General features: G+C 35.8%; 1 protein-coding gene across 2 annotated transcripts; it reads left to right on the forward strand.

Annotated features, from left to right (window-relative positions):
* The first annotated feature begins 2629 nt into the window (after positions 1-2629).
* Positions 2630-15321, forward strand: LOC132132565 (protein Wnt-11-like). 2 transcript variants are annotated; one of them, XM_059544988.1, is made up of 6 exons: positions 2630-2880; positions 4269-4482; positions 6259-6485; positions 7607-7887; positions 8163-8455; positions 14078-15321. In XM_059544988.1, exons 2-6 carry the CDS (start codon positions 4400-4402, stop codon positions 14250-14252), a joined length of 1059 nt encoding a protein of 352 aa, XP_059400971.1. In that variant the 5' UTR covers positions 2630-2880; positions 4269-4399; the 3' UTR covers positions 14253-15321. The 2 variants fall into 2 exon arrangements, with proteins under 2 accessions (XP_059400971.1, XP_059400970.1); XM_059544987.1 differs by having other exon boundaries at positions 4272-4482.
* The last annotated feature ends 1592 nt before the right edge of the window (positions 15322-16913 follow it).

A 16913-nucleotide genomic window follows, 5' to 3' on the forward strand; every position in this document is an offset into this window, starting at 1 on the left:
AACATTAAAACAAGACCCATTTATTGATGCTTTCATCCATCCACAATGTTCAGAATGCATTTAATCTAAAAAAAAAAAAAAAAGTGTGGTTTTTATTAAAGTCCAAAGTCTATTATCTCCAGCACATCCCCCTAAGCTTGGCTAATTCCCATTCCCGCATATTTAAATTATTTGCTGTGGGCAGATGTTTTTAGCTAAATAATACATATGTTTGCTTTCCCATCGCTTTGGGTCGAGATTAGAGCTCCAAGGGCATTTCACGTTATATTGAGCTGAAATGGTGCAGCTTGGCAGCGAATGGAAATGTCATGCTCCTGCAATTGTCGGTGGTACCTCTGAAGAGCATCAGATTAGCTCCACGCTGCCCTATTTTCTTTTCTTTGCTGCTTTGGTTTCAGCTGTGAGAGGAGGATTAGTTTATTAGATTATTTCTTAAATCAATTAAACTAAAATAGTTGTGCCTACAGTTTCCAATATCATGCCCCTCTTGCATACCTCTTTGGAATGAATGATTTAAGTCTGTGTGGCATTTTGTCTTCTTGACACCCCTCAGTACGTTTTATTATACAACAGAAGGTGAAAGGAAAGGCATTCGGTGGGTCAATCAAGGTTATAGTGGTTGATTTACTGCATATAAGTAAATACAGTTCAAGATAATAAGTAGCGCCTGGCGTTTACTCATACACACACAAGGCCTTGAACAAACGGGATCTGTGCAGTTCGATTCAACTTAATAGCGAGAGACATCCATCGGGTTTCTTTTTCTTTTGATACTGAGGAGTGTCAGAGAATAACCTCATTCAAACATTTGTGTGTATTATGAAGAAATATGTAGATGGGAAAAGTGCATTAGTTTAGAACAAGCAGACTTTTATTGCTCATCTGCTTTGACCTTACTATTTTAACACTGTATTGTACTTTACAAGCACTTTACTTGAATTGGACCAAAATTTCATGTACATTTTTTCATATGCAGTGTATGGACCTCTTTAATTTTGCACTTTAGCTATGATGTTTTTTTTTTTTTACTTTCTTGCTCTTTTGTTTCAAACTAATACACTCCTACCTTTACACACTTAACCACAAAATCAGTGGAATTGCCTATTTTATATAAAACAGCAGATACTGTTAACAGTGGAAAAAGTCTTAATGATTGTATTTTAATTGCGTCATTATATGAAAATTGGCTTGTGTGGTGTGTTTTACAGGGGAAACTTGTGTGAGTGTTACGGAATTCACCGCAGGAGGCGTTTTTGGACCAGAGAGCCAGGTTAATAAGAGAAGCATATGGCCAGAGAACATCTTGACTTTTATTACACCATAGACACTATTAAAAGGACAGTTACCTTAGATGGTTAAAATATTAACTTGGCCATTCTGTGTGGTGCAATCTGTAATAAATGGACACATACTGGCCTATTTTTTATTCTCTAACAATATTTTCTCAACACATTTATATTTATTATTAGCAATTTGTAATGATAATGAATCCTTTAATGGACTATTTTATACTTCTTGATAGACCAAAAACAACAAGAGAATTTAATAGCTCATTTTTATAAATTAGGAAATATCTTTGCTCAGATGTGGACTTCAATGGGCTACTGGGAGTATTTCTAGAGGTTTAAACCATTTATTGTGTGAAATGTAGAAGAAGCTTTGTCATATAGTGGCTAATATGAAACATCCATCAGGACACATTCACCACGCTGAAATCATTATTAGCATGCTTGGAAAATTGCCTTGTTTTTGGAGTGGCCAATATGGGCTGTGTACAGGACTTTAAATGGTATGAGTGTGGAAACTCTGGCATACAGCCAGAGACATTATTGCGAATTCTGTGATTTTATTTCCTGAAATTGACGCTCCCACGATTTCTCACTAATTTCACCTCCCATGGATTACAGATGCTGAAAATTATTAATAGGGTGTCTGTTCCATTTGATGCTTTTAAAATATATCACTAGCCTATGTCATGATATTATGAGTAGTTTATTAGATTGGGAATTTAATACTGATATTTCAACAAATATCCACTCCAAAAATCACTTCTGTAGAAAATAATGGCGACAGAGTGGACTATTTAAAATCATGCCCTAAGATTAAGTGCTAATAAATCACACCTTTGTCCTTGAGTTCACATCTTAAAAAGATGACATTATGTGGAATAGTAAATAATTTTAATAAAGTATAGTTATGAACAACTATTTTTATTATAACCTAATCTAAAGGTATAGAAAGAATACATATATATTTTCCACTGAAATAAGTTTTGGAATAGCCTAAGTTGGCAACGGAAAAGGAAATAAATAAAAAAGAAAAAAAATTACTTACAATATTACACAATACGAGTTGGTTTTAGCTTTTCAAACTCATCGTTTACACACATAGGCTATTTATGAGGAACACAAACCGCACCTTTTTCGATGACTGACCCATAATTAAAATAGCCTTGGAAAGAAAAAATAAATATATTCCGTGTCAAAAGTAGCGAGATGCCAGAGTGTCACAGATCATATTTTCAGCGTTTTTTTTTTGGCTTGGAAACCTTAACCACTTTGTTATGCTAATGGCCCCTGACATCAGCGCGAGATCAAAGTGGCGCGCGGGCTCATATAGTGTCTCGAGCTCCGTCTGCACCGTCAGTCCAGCAGATTCCAGCGCGCGAGCAGCACAGCACCGCACCGCAAAATCAACACGCATCTCTTTATCAGTGGACTGTTGCACGATGCATTCTCAGTCGGACTTCGCAAAAACGGATTAACGCACATTTACACAGTTGGCTACAGAATTTGGTCTGGATTTAAATAAAATACACTTTTGGATTACTTTGCACAAGCGGTATTTTTTTGGCATCAGTAGGCTATCCGTTTGATAAAGGTGAGGATAGAAGTGCGTTTCCATTTATTGTGCGCAAAGTTTCTTAATTTAGTAGCCTATGCAACGCTTGATTGCGTCTCTTAACTTATTTACAAAGATGTTTTAGCTTTTAAACATCATCATTGATGCAATAAATTGACAGGGCAATAATCTGCAATAGTGGCTAAATTGTAGACATTCTAGAGGGGTTATATCGAGCGAACTAATTACATTTTAAGTTTACCTCGTTTCTCCCCAAGGCGAAAAAATAAAAGATAAAGTGCAAACTTAGAGAAAGCAAGAGTGAAAGAGCTGTTTTATTGCTTTTACATAGGCTATAGCTATAGCCTACACAATAAAAGCTCATCGCTAATATCTTTAACCGTTATTTATATCTCATATGAGATTTGTTCAATTACATAGGAGCTCTGAAGAAATATTAAACTCTTTGGATTCGTATAGCTAGCCATGTGAATGATATATAGACTGATAGATAATGCATATGATATTAACTACAATACATTTTCTATTTGTTTCTTTATATTTAGAACACTTAAAAATAAACAGAAAATTTGAAAATTGCTGCCCCAAATTTGTTAATAAAATCAATGTGGTGTCAAAGTTACAATCTGCACTTTGCATTTTGTTATTGATAAAAAATAAAGCTGAAAGTAAATAAAATAGTTGAAATTATAGTTGTAAGTGCAATATAATAAAACATTTAAGTATAATAAGTTCTATAAGTATTATCATTTTTTATACAATAGTTACGTTTGTAATTGCAATTTTACTTTTAATGTATAGTTTTCTGGGTAGGTCTATAGCCAGAAGGGGGGAAAAGCTCTCTGCAATCTGAATGATCACTGTCTGTATGTGAAAGCATCATGCCTGAGGCCAGACAGCCTGTCCACTGGGAGCTCGTATCTGTTTATTGCCCTCCTATTACAGCAGATGGAATAATTAGAGGACATTTGATAACATTCCAAAAACTGCCACACCTATATTTAAGAAATTTGCATGCCGAGTATTAAAACTCTTAAAAATACTATATATAAAAAAAGAAAATCAAAAGAATAATTTATCTTTTTAATTATTATTATTATTTTTGCATCTCCTTGTCACAAACCAATAAACAAAATAAACATTTTTTTATTTAAATTATATTAAATCCTCAATGAAAGTGATACAGTAATACAATATAATAACATAATAACAATACAGAACATAAATACTAAAGTAATATTTGGAGCAAAAGTAATGCTATTAATAAATATTTTATATATATTTTTACAAATCTTCAAAGTATGTCTGGTGCACATGAGTAATCATCAAAGTAGAACATGAACCTAGGGTTTGCTGCATGTGATCTATGTAATCTGAATCTGATTTTTTTATTTAATTTTTTCAAGCAGGAGAAGAGACAGAAATAAGGAACAAGTGCCATGGCTTTTGGCTTTTAATTAGAACTGTGTCAAGAAGCAGTGGGTCAGAGAACACCTGCATCAGTGTCTTCTGATTGAGCTGGATCTTATTGTACAGCATGAAGCGAACCTTCCCTTCACTCCCGCTCTGTCTCCTCACATTTCTGCTCCTGTCTCAGCAGTGCACAGGAATCAGATGGCTGTGAGTTGCTCTTTTCTCTTTATATATATACTGGAACTGTTTTAACGCATTCAAGATGTTTGTCAAGTTTGACTGATTTGTCAAATCATGTGGAACATGGAAAAAAGTTACGTTTGGAACTTAGGAAAAGATGTTTTTGTGGTAATGAAATAATGGATTTGGAAGTGTTAGGAATAAATCTAAAAATAATTTTATCTTAATTCTATTAAATCAGAGCTTAATCCAGTTCAACACTAATTTCCTTGCAACTTGTGATTTCTGCAGAATGTTTTGTTTTCACATAATCATACTGTTGATGAATTGCGATAGAAAACATGATGATAGAGAAATTGGGTCGTGAAGAGGCCATTTTGCACGCACAAGATCTTGATATTGCATGGCAAGAAATGCGAAACAGATGCCGCCATAAACACCTGTGTTCCCTGGATAACAAAGACGAAGGGTATATGTGTGTGCGGAGGTTAAGACGGGGTCTTTCAGTCACATATCATGGAACATAAAGTGACGGCCCCTAATCTGAGTATCAAAAATGAAAAACGGAGGATCTTGCACTTAGTTCCATTCACATGTAAAACAATCTCAAGTCAAATCCATCAAAAAGCAACCAAGCTCATCTTGAAATTAGTTTTCTGCTTATCCAAATAAAAGGATCACATGCCGAGATACTAGCGATCTTATTTTATTCTCATGAAGTGCAACAAAAAAAAAAGTTATTTATATTTGTAAATTGTCAGTGAAGTAAATGACCTGTTACTGTTAATTCATTAATTGAATTGATTAGGTACACATGTGTTGAGATGTGATGAATTAAATAGAACAATGAATCGTTTCAACAGTATGTGAACACTGAGGAAGGTCCTGCGTGACTGAAACATTTGTTGATTTTAACATGCACTGAGCACTTTTTTTGCACTGTATAACAATAAAATAAGATTGCTAGTATCTCAGCATGTAATAATTTCATCTGGATACACAGAAAACTAATTTCAAGATGAGCTTGGTTGCCTTTTGATGGTAGAGTGGGCATTAGTTCTTTCTCACGAATAGTGATACATGTGTGCATTTTACTAAAAGAGAATAGTAAAACAATGCTTGAATTCACCAGGTTTCACTACAAAGTCTTAACTCAATTTAATTATTCGTCATAGAAGTTTCAGGAAAATAATTGCTCAGATAAAATCCATGATTTGCATTTTCACTTTGCACTTTGACTTAAGCTTGCAAAAAGTCTTGTGGCATTGTCTGACAGCAGCTTTACCATTGAACATTCACTAAACTTTTAACAATAATCGAATCATCTAAACACATTTTTTTTTCATTGGCAATTGTTTTTTGGTGCCTTTCTTGCTTCCAAGCGATGCAGAAATAATCTTCTTCCATTTTGGTCTAATCTTGATTGATTATCTCTGGGAATGAGTTGTTGTTTGCATGCCTTTGCGAGCGAGACACTGAACAATTTTAGCCCGCAGCCTAAATGCGTGCGAGAACACTTTCTCAAACGTATCTCAACCATTGACTTTGTTCCTAATATTTTAGAGTTGGCTTTAACCATGCTTATTTGACTGTGCTTTATTCAGTCACTTTAAATTCAAGACTTGCCACAAATATTTTGATCCCTTTTTCACGCCACCAAACATTTTAATGATGTTTCAAGGGTCTGTTTAACTTGTCATATAAAATTGTATTAAATTTCTACAACTCAAAAGACATTTCTATCAATATACACAATTCACAGACATCCAGTGTTCATTAAAACATATGCATTTCCTCATCCAGGGTGCTATCGCAGACCACACAACACATCAACAAGACCCAGCACTGCAAGACGTTGCCAGGCCTCGTCTCCTCTCAGGCTCTGCTCTGTAGGAGTAACCTGGAACTCGTGCAAACCATCATCCAAGCAGCACGGGAGGTTAAAAAGGTCTGCCAAAAGACCTTCGCAGACATGCGTTGGAACTGTTCCTCTATTGATGCTTCAAAATTCCTCCCGGACCTGGAACGAGGTGAGATACAGAGGAAAATCATGTCCAAAGAGGATTTATTTCCAATTGAAGTCTATTTTGTGTGAAGCGTTTCTGAAATCTATCCACAGATGTTCTGTTTAGACAGAAAAAGCCCTAAATTAGCGAAAGGGCCGCTGTCTGTCCAATGCCAGCCCCTTCAAGGCAACCACACACCTCTCTTTATACCCAAGCGTGATTTCCATTCAGGCCTTAATAGGTCTGAGGAACCCATCTAACTGTTTAAGGAAAACTTAATGAGGGCAATGGTTTAAAAAGCAGCCTACAGTGATCTTTAAACACTCTCGCTCCGGGTAACACAGACTATACCAGTTAAAAGCTGCAATTCGGCCTAAGTACCTCGCTGCATGATAAAAGAAATCATACCCCTGCCCACCCAGAAACCTCCGACCCGCAGAATTCTTGCTCCACTCTTCTTTCTCATGCTCCTTTTGATGAGAGGCTTCATGGAGGAGCAGCATTTACTGTGAGGACAAACAATAGGATCCATTCTATTCAATGAGAGATGCTATTGAACGAGTTAGTCAGTAATGGACAGAGAATTGCCTTTTTTCCTAGTTTCACAGTCATTTAAAGCCTACGGTTTTACCCTGTGTATGACCCCTGCAGCACAGATGTGATTTTCAGCTGTCAACCAACTAAAAATATATGAAATCAACGAAATCAAACAAAAGGGATAGTCAACCTGGGTTTCTGTTGATTGATGATGCAGCATCACATCTTGAATTTCCTCACAGTGGTGACACTTGCATGCTACCCTTTGACAGGTGGTTTAATCGTCCTCCTTTTTTATTTATTACAAGCATTTAGCATGATCCAAATGCCGGAGATGGTCAGACTAAATCTGTTTGTATGACGACCTTTCCTGCATACTGTTTGCATTTGTCAAAAGTTAAAGCACTGGCAGCCTTTGATGTACCTTGTACGGGGTCAAGTTGCACCTGTTTCTACACCTATTATCATGACATATGTGCACTGTTAGAACAGTTCCATAATCTCTGCCATTATCCTTTCATACTGCATACTGACAGGATTCTCATTTTGTTAAGTTTTCTCATTTTCTAAGGGAAAAAAAGTCAGAATTCATGTTTTCTTTTTTTCAGGAACGAGGGAATCTGCATTTGTATATGCACTCTCCGCAGCCGCTATAAGTCACACTATAGCACGGGCGTGCACCTCCGGAGACCTGAGGTTGTGCTCGTGTGGTCCGATTCCAGGTGAAATACCAGAGCCTGGGTACAGGTGGGGCGGCTGTGCTGATAACCTGCATTATGGTCTCCTCATGGGCTCCAAGTTTTCTGATGCCCCAATGAAGATGAAGAAGAAGTCTGGCTCGAATGCCAACAAGCTGATGCATCTTCACAACAGTGAAGTGGGCAGACAGGTAAGCGTTGCCACACAGAAACCATGTGGCATCAATGATTCACTAGAAAAGCCAGTCACATGACTTAATCTGCCAGGCAATCAAGCATGGAGTCTGATAGGAATAATAAACCTTAAAATTAAAATGGGTTATTGCAAAGTAGTTTTTTTTTCTTTATTTGATGCAGGAGGTTTTATGAGCAAAAGCTGTCCAAATTCACCAATATGTTGCATGTAATTTTATTATTATTTTTCATTACTTCATCTGAATCCATCCCACTTTTCCGCCTAATGCAGGCCTTGCGAGACGCTCTGGTCATGAAGTGCAAATGCCACGGTGTTTCTGGTTCTTGCTCCATTCGGACTTGCTGGAGAGGCTTACAGGATCTGAAGGACATCGCCATGGACCTAAAGACCAAGTACTTGTCAGCCACTAAGGTGGTTCATCGGCCTATGGGTACACGCAAGCAACTCGTCCCCAAAGACATCGACATCCGGCCAGTCCGAGAGAATGAGCTGGTTTATCTGCAGAGTTCACCGGATTATTGCATAAAGAATGACAAGTTGGGCTCTTTCGGTACTCAGGACAGGTGAGACTAACTAATTAACAAATTATATCACTGCTCAACAGTTTCTTTTTTGCTAGCCCAATTAGGTCAGGTTTATAAATTCCGTGACAATATATTCACAGGCCCTAATGCAAAAATATTTATTTTTATTTCATTAAATGATTGAATTTTTTCTTAAATATTCTATTTATGTCCATTCATACCAATCATTTGTAGTAGAAAGTGGAAAAGACACAGTACTTGGCGGTAATGATTGATCATGAAACCACATCTTAACTTGTAAACATTGTACACCAACTTAAGTCCAGAAAAGGTGATATAACCAGAATCAAATTTAACTTACTCTAAAAGCCTTGTTTTTAACTTTATGATTTGTTGCTGATCAGAGAAGGAAACTATTCCACATTTTAAGAACTATTCTAACTTGACAGGTAGTCTCTAAACACAATGCTCATGTCTTGAAATGTTTGTTATTATGGGTTATTCATTGTCACTTCATAAGATATCTCTTGGAAATCCCTGATAAAGCCGGACTGTGTGTGTGTGTACACGTGTGTATTCATGTCCAGAGTGACTATGTCCTCTTTACTGTTATCACAGTCTGTCTGTGAGTAATGCTGCTATTCACAGAGCTAAGGCTTCTCAGCTGATAGCAGCTCTGCACACACAGATTAGCATGACAATGAATTCTTCCTGCTTATTTCCTATTGCTTTATCAGCAGAGACTCAGGTGTAGATTTAGGTAAGAATGGAAAAACCTCAGCTTCCTCGCTTTTGTTATGTTTGCGTTTGAATGTGCTCCGTGGCCCTTTTTTTGACTAAGCTTTGTGGAATGAATGTGGAAATCAGTCTTAACTACAGCTCCAAAAATGGTGGCAGCAGCAATAAAATACATTAATGTCTTTAAAATAATAATCATAATTGTATTTCTAATATTTTTTTCTTTGTTTATTATTTTAATAAAAATAACACTAATAAAAAATTTAAATGATATGTTTATTTTTTTCCTGTAGTATTTTGTGTGTGTGTGTGTGTGTGTGTGTGTATGTGTGTGTGTGTGTGTGTGTGTGTTTGTGTGTAATTGGAGCTATAGAAGAAACATTTAATATACTGCTGGTTTCACATTTTATTGTTGATTTGTTGCCAAGATGTTCACCGAGTAAAATTTGGGACTTCTGTATGAGTTACACATGTCTTTGAAAGCTGCTCATTCAGTCAAATTGTAGAGTCAGTACTGTTAGTTTTAAAATTCATAAACTCAATATTTACAGCTGAACATTGTAAGCGTTTAGGCTTTTATAGGAATTATAGGTCAGTGCACTGATAACCTAGATACATGCTATATGTCAGGTGCACTCATCACACAGTATACATCCTCAGCTTTAGTGCTGATAAGAGTACTCACACGTGCTCTCTGTTCATAAATTTAGTGCTTGGCACTTGGTCACAAGACTCTGGTGTGTTTTGTAATCAATAGAGAACGTCAACAGGGAACTGTGTGTTTCGCACATGTTGGTCTCTGTTATGTAGGGGGTTCAGCACTCCTATAACCCCATACCTGCCTCTAAAACGTGAATACAACACCTGCTGTCCTCGCATTCAATTGTGCTGTGTTTTGATGTCAGTTTTACAGAAGGTCAGTTATTATAATTATATCATACAGCGAAGGTGAATCGCATGAAGAAATCCAGGTCATGTTTTAAACTAAAATCAGCAGAAAGAATGAAGAAAATATATTGTGTTGTGACAACTAAGCACACTTCCCATTAGAAAAAAAAAGCCCATTCTTATTGCTGTAATGCCAGTATTAAGAATCTAATGAGAATTGTTAAATTATTATATGTCAGTTCTGAGTAAAATGTCCATACAAATTATGGCAATGCAATTTTTATGAAAATGCATCATTTTATATTATTTAACGAACATACATTTTCTAAAAAATATATTTTAATTATTAAAAAAATAATAATGTGTGTGTGCTTTGTCACACTAATATCATTGTATTTTTTATATAATAATAATTTTGGGATGTGGGAATATATATAATAAATTAAATATTATTATAAATGTAAACATTTCTTTATATTTATCTTTTTCTTTTTTTTCTTTTTTCTTTCAGTGTTGTAGTGAAATGTGACCTGGGATTTTGTTTTTTGTTTTTGTGAGATTCACCTATGAAGTCAGGAAGCTGCTGTCAGGGATTTTTGTTTTTGTGAGATTCACCTATGAAGTCAGGAAGCTGCTATCATTGCACATCCTCTCTTTGTGATTTGAAGGGTCTTAAGATAATGAGCCATGAGTGTTACCCTAACTAGACCTGCAGAGATGGCTTCTCTAATCTGATTTGGTGATGAGAGATGGGGAGAGTCCAAATGACAAGCTTAGAGAAGCCCGGAACATATCTTATCTGAAGTTACATTTCTCTCCTTGTTCCTCATGCTGCTGTGTGGGCCACAAGACTGCTATTAATGAAATTAGTGCATTGGAAGCAATCTCTGAGTGACTTAGCGCTATTTAAAAGATGTTTTTTAAAATGTTTTTCCACTTTGAGGTATATTTCTTATGGAATTATATTCCAGACTTTATTCAAAAGGAATTACAAATTGTATTTGCAATTGCGTTTTCAATATGTGGATGCATAAAATGTGACATAATCCAAACGCAAATGCAAATCGCATTTACCGTTTGCATTTTCGTTTAAGCGAACGCACAGTGTCTGCCAAATTTAAAATGGAAATGGAAATGGAAAGTCCGTTTGCAATTGTGTTTCCCATATCTTATGAGCTATGAGCCTGTCATATTTAAATAGCAATGTTAATTACCACATTTGCCTTTTCACTTTCTCTGCACTGTGCATGTAAACTGCCAAAACTCAAATGGAATCGCAATTCCTTTAGCATTTGAATTTTCAACGTCTACACGGAAACCTGTCAATCAAGTGACAGGGGTTGGGCCATTTTATTGGGCGTGTTTGCATTGGGAAGTGACGTCACTCACAGTCGACGGTAATAAAAGAGGCAATTGCTATAATATTTAGTTTCATTTGTAATGACTTTATATATACACATTTCCCTGAACTAAGTACATTTCTGCTGCTATTATTATGTTTAAATGAAAAATGAAAGGAGGCAGTGGTATTTCATATCCTTTTTTGTTTTATTGTAAATATACAGTGAGGAAAATTGCAGTAGTCAAGGCGAGATGAGTGAAGTTATCAAGTACGCTGCTGTTTGCAGAATTACCGGACCTGCGTCCTCGCAGACATCACACTCCCCAGTCGAATGCACAAAGTCTGAACTACCGAGGATGCAAGTCCGAAATCAGCGTACTTTGTATGGAGAAACGCGCGCAGACCTACGTCACCAGTCTATTTGCCTAATCTTCCCGCTGTTACGGTTTATCTGGTTACCGTGTTATCTGGTGACCAACTTCCTGGTTCAGGTCTCCGCTGCAGATGTGCTGGAACGACGGCAGCAGACTCTGCGATTCTGAAAGCACAAACAGACGCGATATTAAGTGTTTAATAAACGCAGACTTGCTTATTGCATGATTCAGATATTCTTGTAAAGATTACAAGTTATTAGTATGATCGCCCGTTTCGTGGCTGAAGTAAGATAAACAAAAAAATAAAGTACGTCTGTGTTGGCGCGGGTTTCTTTTTTAAGTAAAGCTTCACAGGATAGAAAAGATGAAGTAATTTTTAAGACACATCCTTAACCTTATTGGTTATTAAGTATTTAGATGACAAAGTCCACACTAATTAATTAATAATTATTTATTACCGTCGACTGTGAGTGACGTCACTTCCCAATGCAAACACGCCCAATAAAATGGCCCAACCCCTGTCACTTGATTGACAGGTTTCCCTGTAGACGTTGGAAATTCAAATGCTAAAGGAATTGCGATTCCATTTGAGTTTTGGCAGTTTACATGCACAGTGCAGAGAGTGAAAAGGCAAATGTGGTAATTAATATTGCTGTTTAAATATGACAGGCTCATAGCTCGTAAGATATGGGAAACACAATTGCAAACGGACTTTGCATTTCCATTTTAAATTTGGCAGACACTGTGCGTTCGCTTAAACGAAAATGCAAACGGTAATGCGCGATTTGCATTTGGATTATGTCACATTTTATGCGTCCACAAATTGAAAACGCAATTGCAAATACTATTTCAAATACTATTTGCAATTCCTTTTGAATAAAGTCTGGAATATAATTCCATAAGTTCTGCTCACAGCTCTTACATTGTTAAACTGATGATCACTTTAGAGATGTTAGGAGTTTGGAAGCAAAATGTACTAAACTTTTTCTTTCTTATTAAATTTTTTTTTAAAGGTCTCTTCATGAATTATAAACCGTTTGACTATATAACTCCACACTGGTGCAGGTCAGCATTGAACATATGCTACTCATTGAGTCCAAATGCATGTTTACTTGCCTTTCTATTCTTTCAGCACTGACCTGAGAGAAACTTTTACTTTAGTTTTAAATAACAGCCTCTCTGGTTCTCTAGTAGCCATCCCCTCTTGTCTGTCTCTCAGCACCCTGAGCATTAATACCACACAATTATAAAACAATGCACTTATGTGGAGAGGACTACACACAGGCCGACCCCTAGTGTATAGAGCGTGATTTATGACAGGGCTATTCATTGCTCAAAATGCCCCAGGCTTCAGTACATGTCTGCAGGATCCATGCAAGAGAACACGTTCCCTGGGTACGAATGAACTGGCTCTTAAAACCAGCTATAAGAAGGTTCAGTGCTGGTGGTTTAATATGTGGTTGAGCAAATTTTTTTACCTTGGTTTGAAAAGAAGCTTATGTTTAGCAATTTCTCTCATGGTCACAGAGAAATGTTTTGTCATCTATTTGTGTGAATGTATTTTTTTTGTCATGTTTTAGAAGTTCCATGTACAAAACAGTTTGGATTATGTATAAGTTAGCTGTCTAACAACTAACTAACTAGTCAGTACATTTATTTATTTTATAAGTACGTAAATACAATTCACTCAATGTTCACTTAATGTTGAAAATTCTGTTTTATATCTTTTAAATAAAAATAAAATTATAATAGATACATATGGAAAAGATTTCTTCAAATATTTCCACGGATTTTTCTAAAAAATATTTAATTCCTCAGTATGGAAAAGTTTAGAACTTAAATTTGGCTTAAAAAACTAAATATAAATATATATTTGATAAAAACAATCGAATATATTATATACAAACTATAATAAAAATATAACATTTATATAAAAAAACTAAAAAATCTTAGAAAACTATAAAAAATATTTTTGCCGATTTTTCTAGAAAAAATATTCCTCAATATGAAATGCTGATAAAAAATTATCTTATATAAAATAATAGAAAAGCTATTTCTAAAAAAGTATATTTTACCCAAAATTGTATGTGCTTTGTTGGACTAAAAGCATTATGTTTTTAAGATATATATGTGTGTGTGTGTGTGTGTGTGTGTGTAAAAGTCCAATAACAAAAGCATTCCTTATGGATGATTGTTGTCAACCCACTGACAACAATAAGGTTTTTTTTATTTATTTTTTTATTTTTATAACGTTTTATAACGAGTTTTTTGGTGGTACAGCATGTACTATAGAGTTCTTTTTGTCTGTTTCTTCTGCAGGCAATGCAATAAAACCTCCAGCGGAAGTGACAGCTGTGATCTGATGTGCTGTGGCAGGGGCCACAACCCGTACTCAGAGAGAGTGGTGGAGCGATGCCACTGCAAATACCACTGGTGCTGCTACGTCACCTGCAAGAAGTGTGAGAGGACTTTGGAGAAATACGTGTGCAAATGAGGTGGTCCATCTCTACAGTCGTCTCCAACAATTGTCCCGATCCCCGCCACACATACCTATTCTCAGCTAAACTAATCTAAAGGAGATCTGGAATGCGCTCTACTCATTGTAACAGAACTGGACAGAATTCTCATTGGAATTCCCAGACTTTGTGGTTGAACGAGCTGAAAATTTCAAGACTTGATTCTGTTCTAGATATATTCAGCCTGGGTGTGGAGCATAACCTTTGTCTACCTGACTTACTTTGCCACAAATAACCAAAGTATGTTACCAACAAGCCTTTCTTTTGTCTTATGCTTTTCCACCTTATATGTTTTTGAAAAGACATGGTTTATCTTGAGTTTTATGAATTTTTATAAAGAAACTCAGAAGCTGGACTTTATCTTTTATGTTTTTTTTTTGTTAAAAACACCCAGCTTGCCGTCTTCAAGAGGATTTTTACCCCTCATTTTTTTAAACATTAAAACATATGCTCCTTTATCCAGATCTTAAAAGTCTATTTTCTTACACAATACCTGGGTCCGTTTTTATTTTAATTGTTTTTAAAAGGTACATCTTTCCAGTTTTTGGCAAGGCATTGATTTTCAGCACTCTTCTTAGAACCTTCAGAATTGCTTGACATTCCAGAGGATTCCACATTCCAAGTTCTAAGGGATTAAGACCTCAAAACTCAGATGGTACTTTTTTTTCACCACATTTGTTTTTGTTTAATAGACTGACGAGATAAAGAAATTGCTGAACACGCAAAGGGAACTTCAAATGTGGCTTTTGAATAAGGAACTTTGCAATGGATTCCATCTGTTGGTTGGTTACTTCAATTCTAGAGGGAGAATACCTGTATTTGTTCCAAATATATCAACGAGGACATTGGACTATATGTGTTGTGCCTTGTTATATTTTTACTCAACATAAAAAAAAATCTCTCTGAGCATGTGAACAGAATATGTGGGTCACCCATTACGGTCTTCGTGAACCACTTATCTGTGGATGTACATAGTCATTTTTGTATGCTGAATTAAAAAAGAAAATATTTATGAACTAATTAAAAATCTTTACCTTTTAATCCTGATACTCCTTTTTTCTTTTAATTCAAATGGACTTTCATGAGATGTTGAGCAAGACTGATTGCAAAAACATAGTTGTCTCTAATTTAAGTTCCTTGTCTTGAGCAAATAACAATTTAGCACAATTACGCATGACACTTCTATAAATCATCTCACACTTGTTATTGTTCCGATTAACAGCACACAAGAACCAGTCTCTCAAACTCAACAACCATGGGAAAGTGTTTGTTTGGACACCATAGCCTAATAAATAGCAACATGCTAGTGCTAGCAAAACCTTGTGTTTGGCACAATGAGCTCAACACTTTCCAGTGTTTAATTGTCCATTATTCAGGGGCATGTAAATATAACTTGTTTTATTCAGTTTTTACAACAACAGAGAAGATAATGTAGATGGAGTGAAACGTTACATAAAAACAATTCGGGCTCAATTCTTTATTACGTTCAAATTTCTACCGTATTTGCTTCTCATGGTATGACCAGAGTGGAAAGGGATTTTCCAGAGGTTAGAGTTAGTAGTCAAGAAATCAGTGTGGGGGTGATTAGAATGTATTCTGAAAAGGTTTTAATGATGAAACTGCACCGTTCATACATAGAACAGTTTTGCCTTGTTAGCCAGTCAAACTGTTGTCATGGACTCATGAGGGTTTTTCATGCTGAGACTGCTCTCGAGCCAAGAACAACGCTGCTGTCTTTATACATGCCGAAGGAAAATCCTGTAACAGAAAATAATTTGTAAAGAGGGACTGCTGAGAAGGAAGAGATGTGCTTGCACATCACATTTCAAGTCGATTGTAAACCAAATACAATTGCAAATAGTAAGTGAGCTCATTACATCCTGTTCTCCGTATCAGTGTTGAATCACACTTGCAATGCAGATTAGGACTATGAACTAATGAGCTATGAGCTAATGAGTTTAAGCTATATCTTGAGGCTCCAAAAATGTTGCCGTATACAGCCTGATTGCTCACCATTTTGTGAAAACCCCAAGTTCCAATCACATTAAGCTCTGACTGCAATGTAAATACAATGTTTCTAGTTGAAATAATTTTATTAGTCTACTTCCATCCATCCATCCATCTTCTTCCGCTTATCCGGGGCCGGGTCGCGGGGGCAGCAGTCTAAGCAGAGACTACTTAGTCTATTAGTCTACTTGTTTTAATTTTATCTTAATTTTGTTTTTACAAAGTACAACCATTTGTGATAAATTATTATTATTATTATATATATATATATATTTTTTTTTTATTCATGGCTTCAACTTCTTGAAAAAAGGTTGTTCGTCAATCAATTCCTCTTACTGTGAAAAAAATAAATGTAAAAAAAATCATCATGGTAACCCCCAACTCACATAATAAAAGTCTTATACCAGAACATAGTCATCAACATACTGTATCTCAATTATTTATATTGCACATTGCATACACTACATAAAATTTAACTGCCCAAATGTATTACATTGGCGTTTAAGGCCAAACATGATAAGAATTGAGAATCTCCTCTTCTTCATCATAGTATTACTTGGGGATTAACATAAAATTTGACTCAAGTCTACATTTATTTAATTTGTTTTCTTCAATGTTTTCCGTGCTATTCA

Source organism: Carassius carassius, chromosome 49 (assembly GCF_963082965.1).
Source record: "Carassius carassius chromosome 49, fCarCar2.1, whole genome shotgun sequence".
NCBI lineage: Eukaryota > Metazoa > Chordata > Actinopteri > Cypriniformes > Cyprinidae > Carassius > Carassius carassius.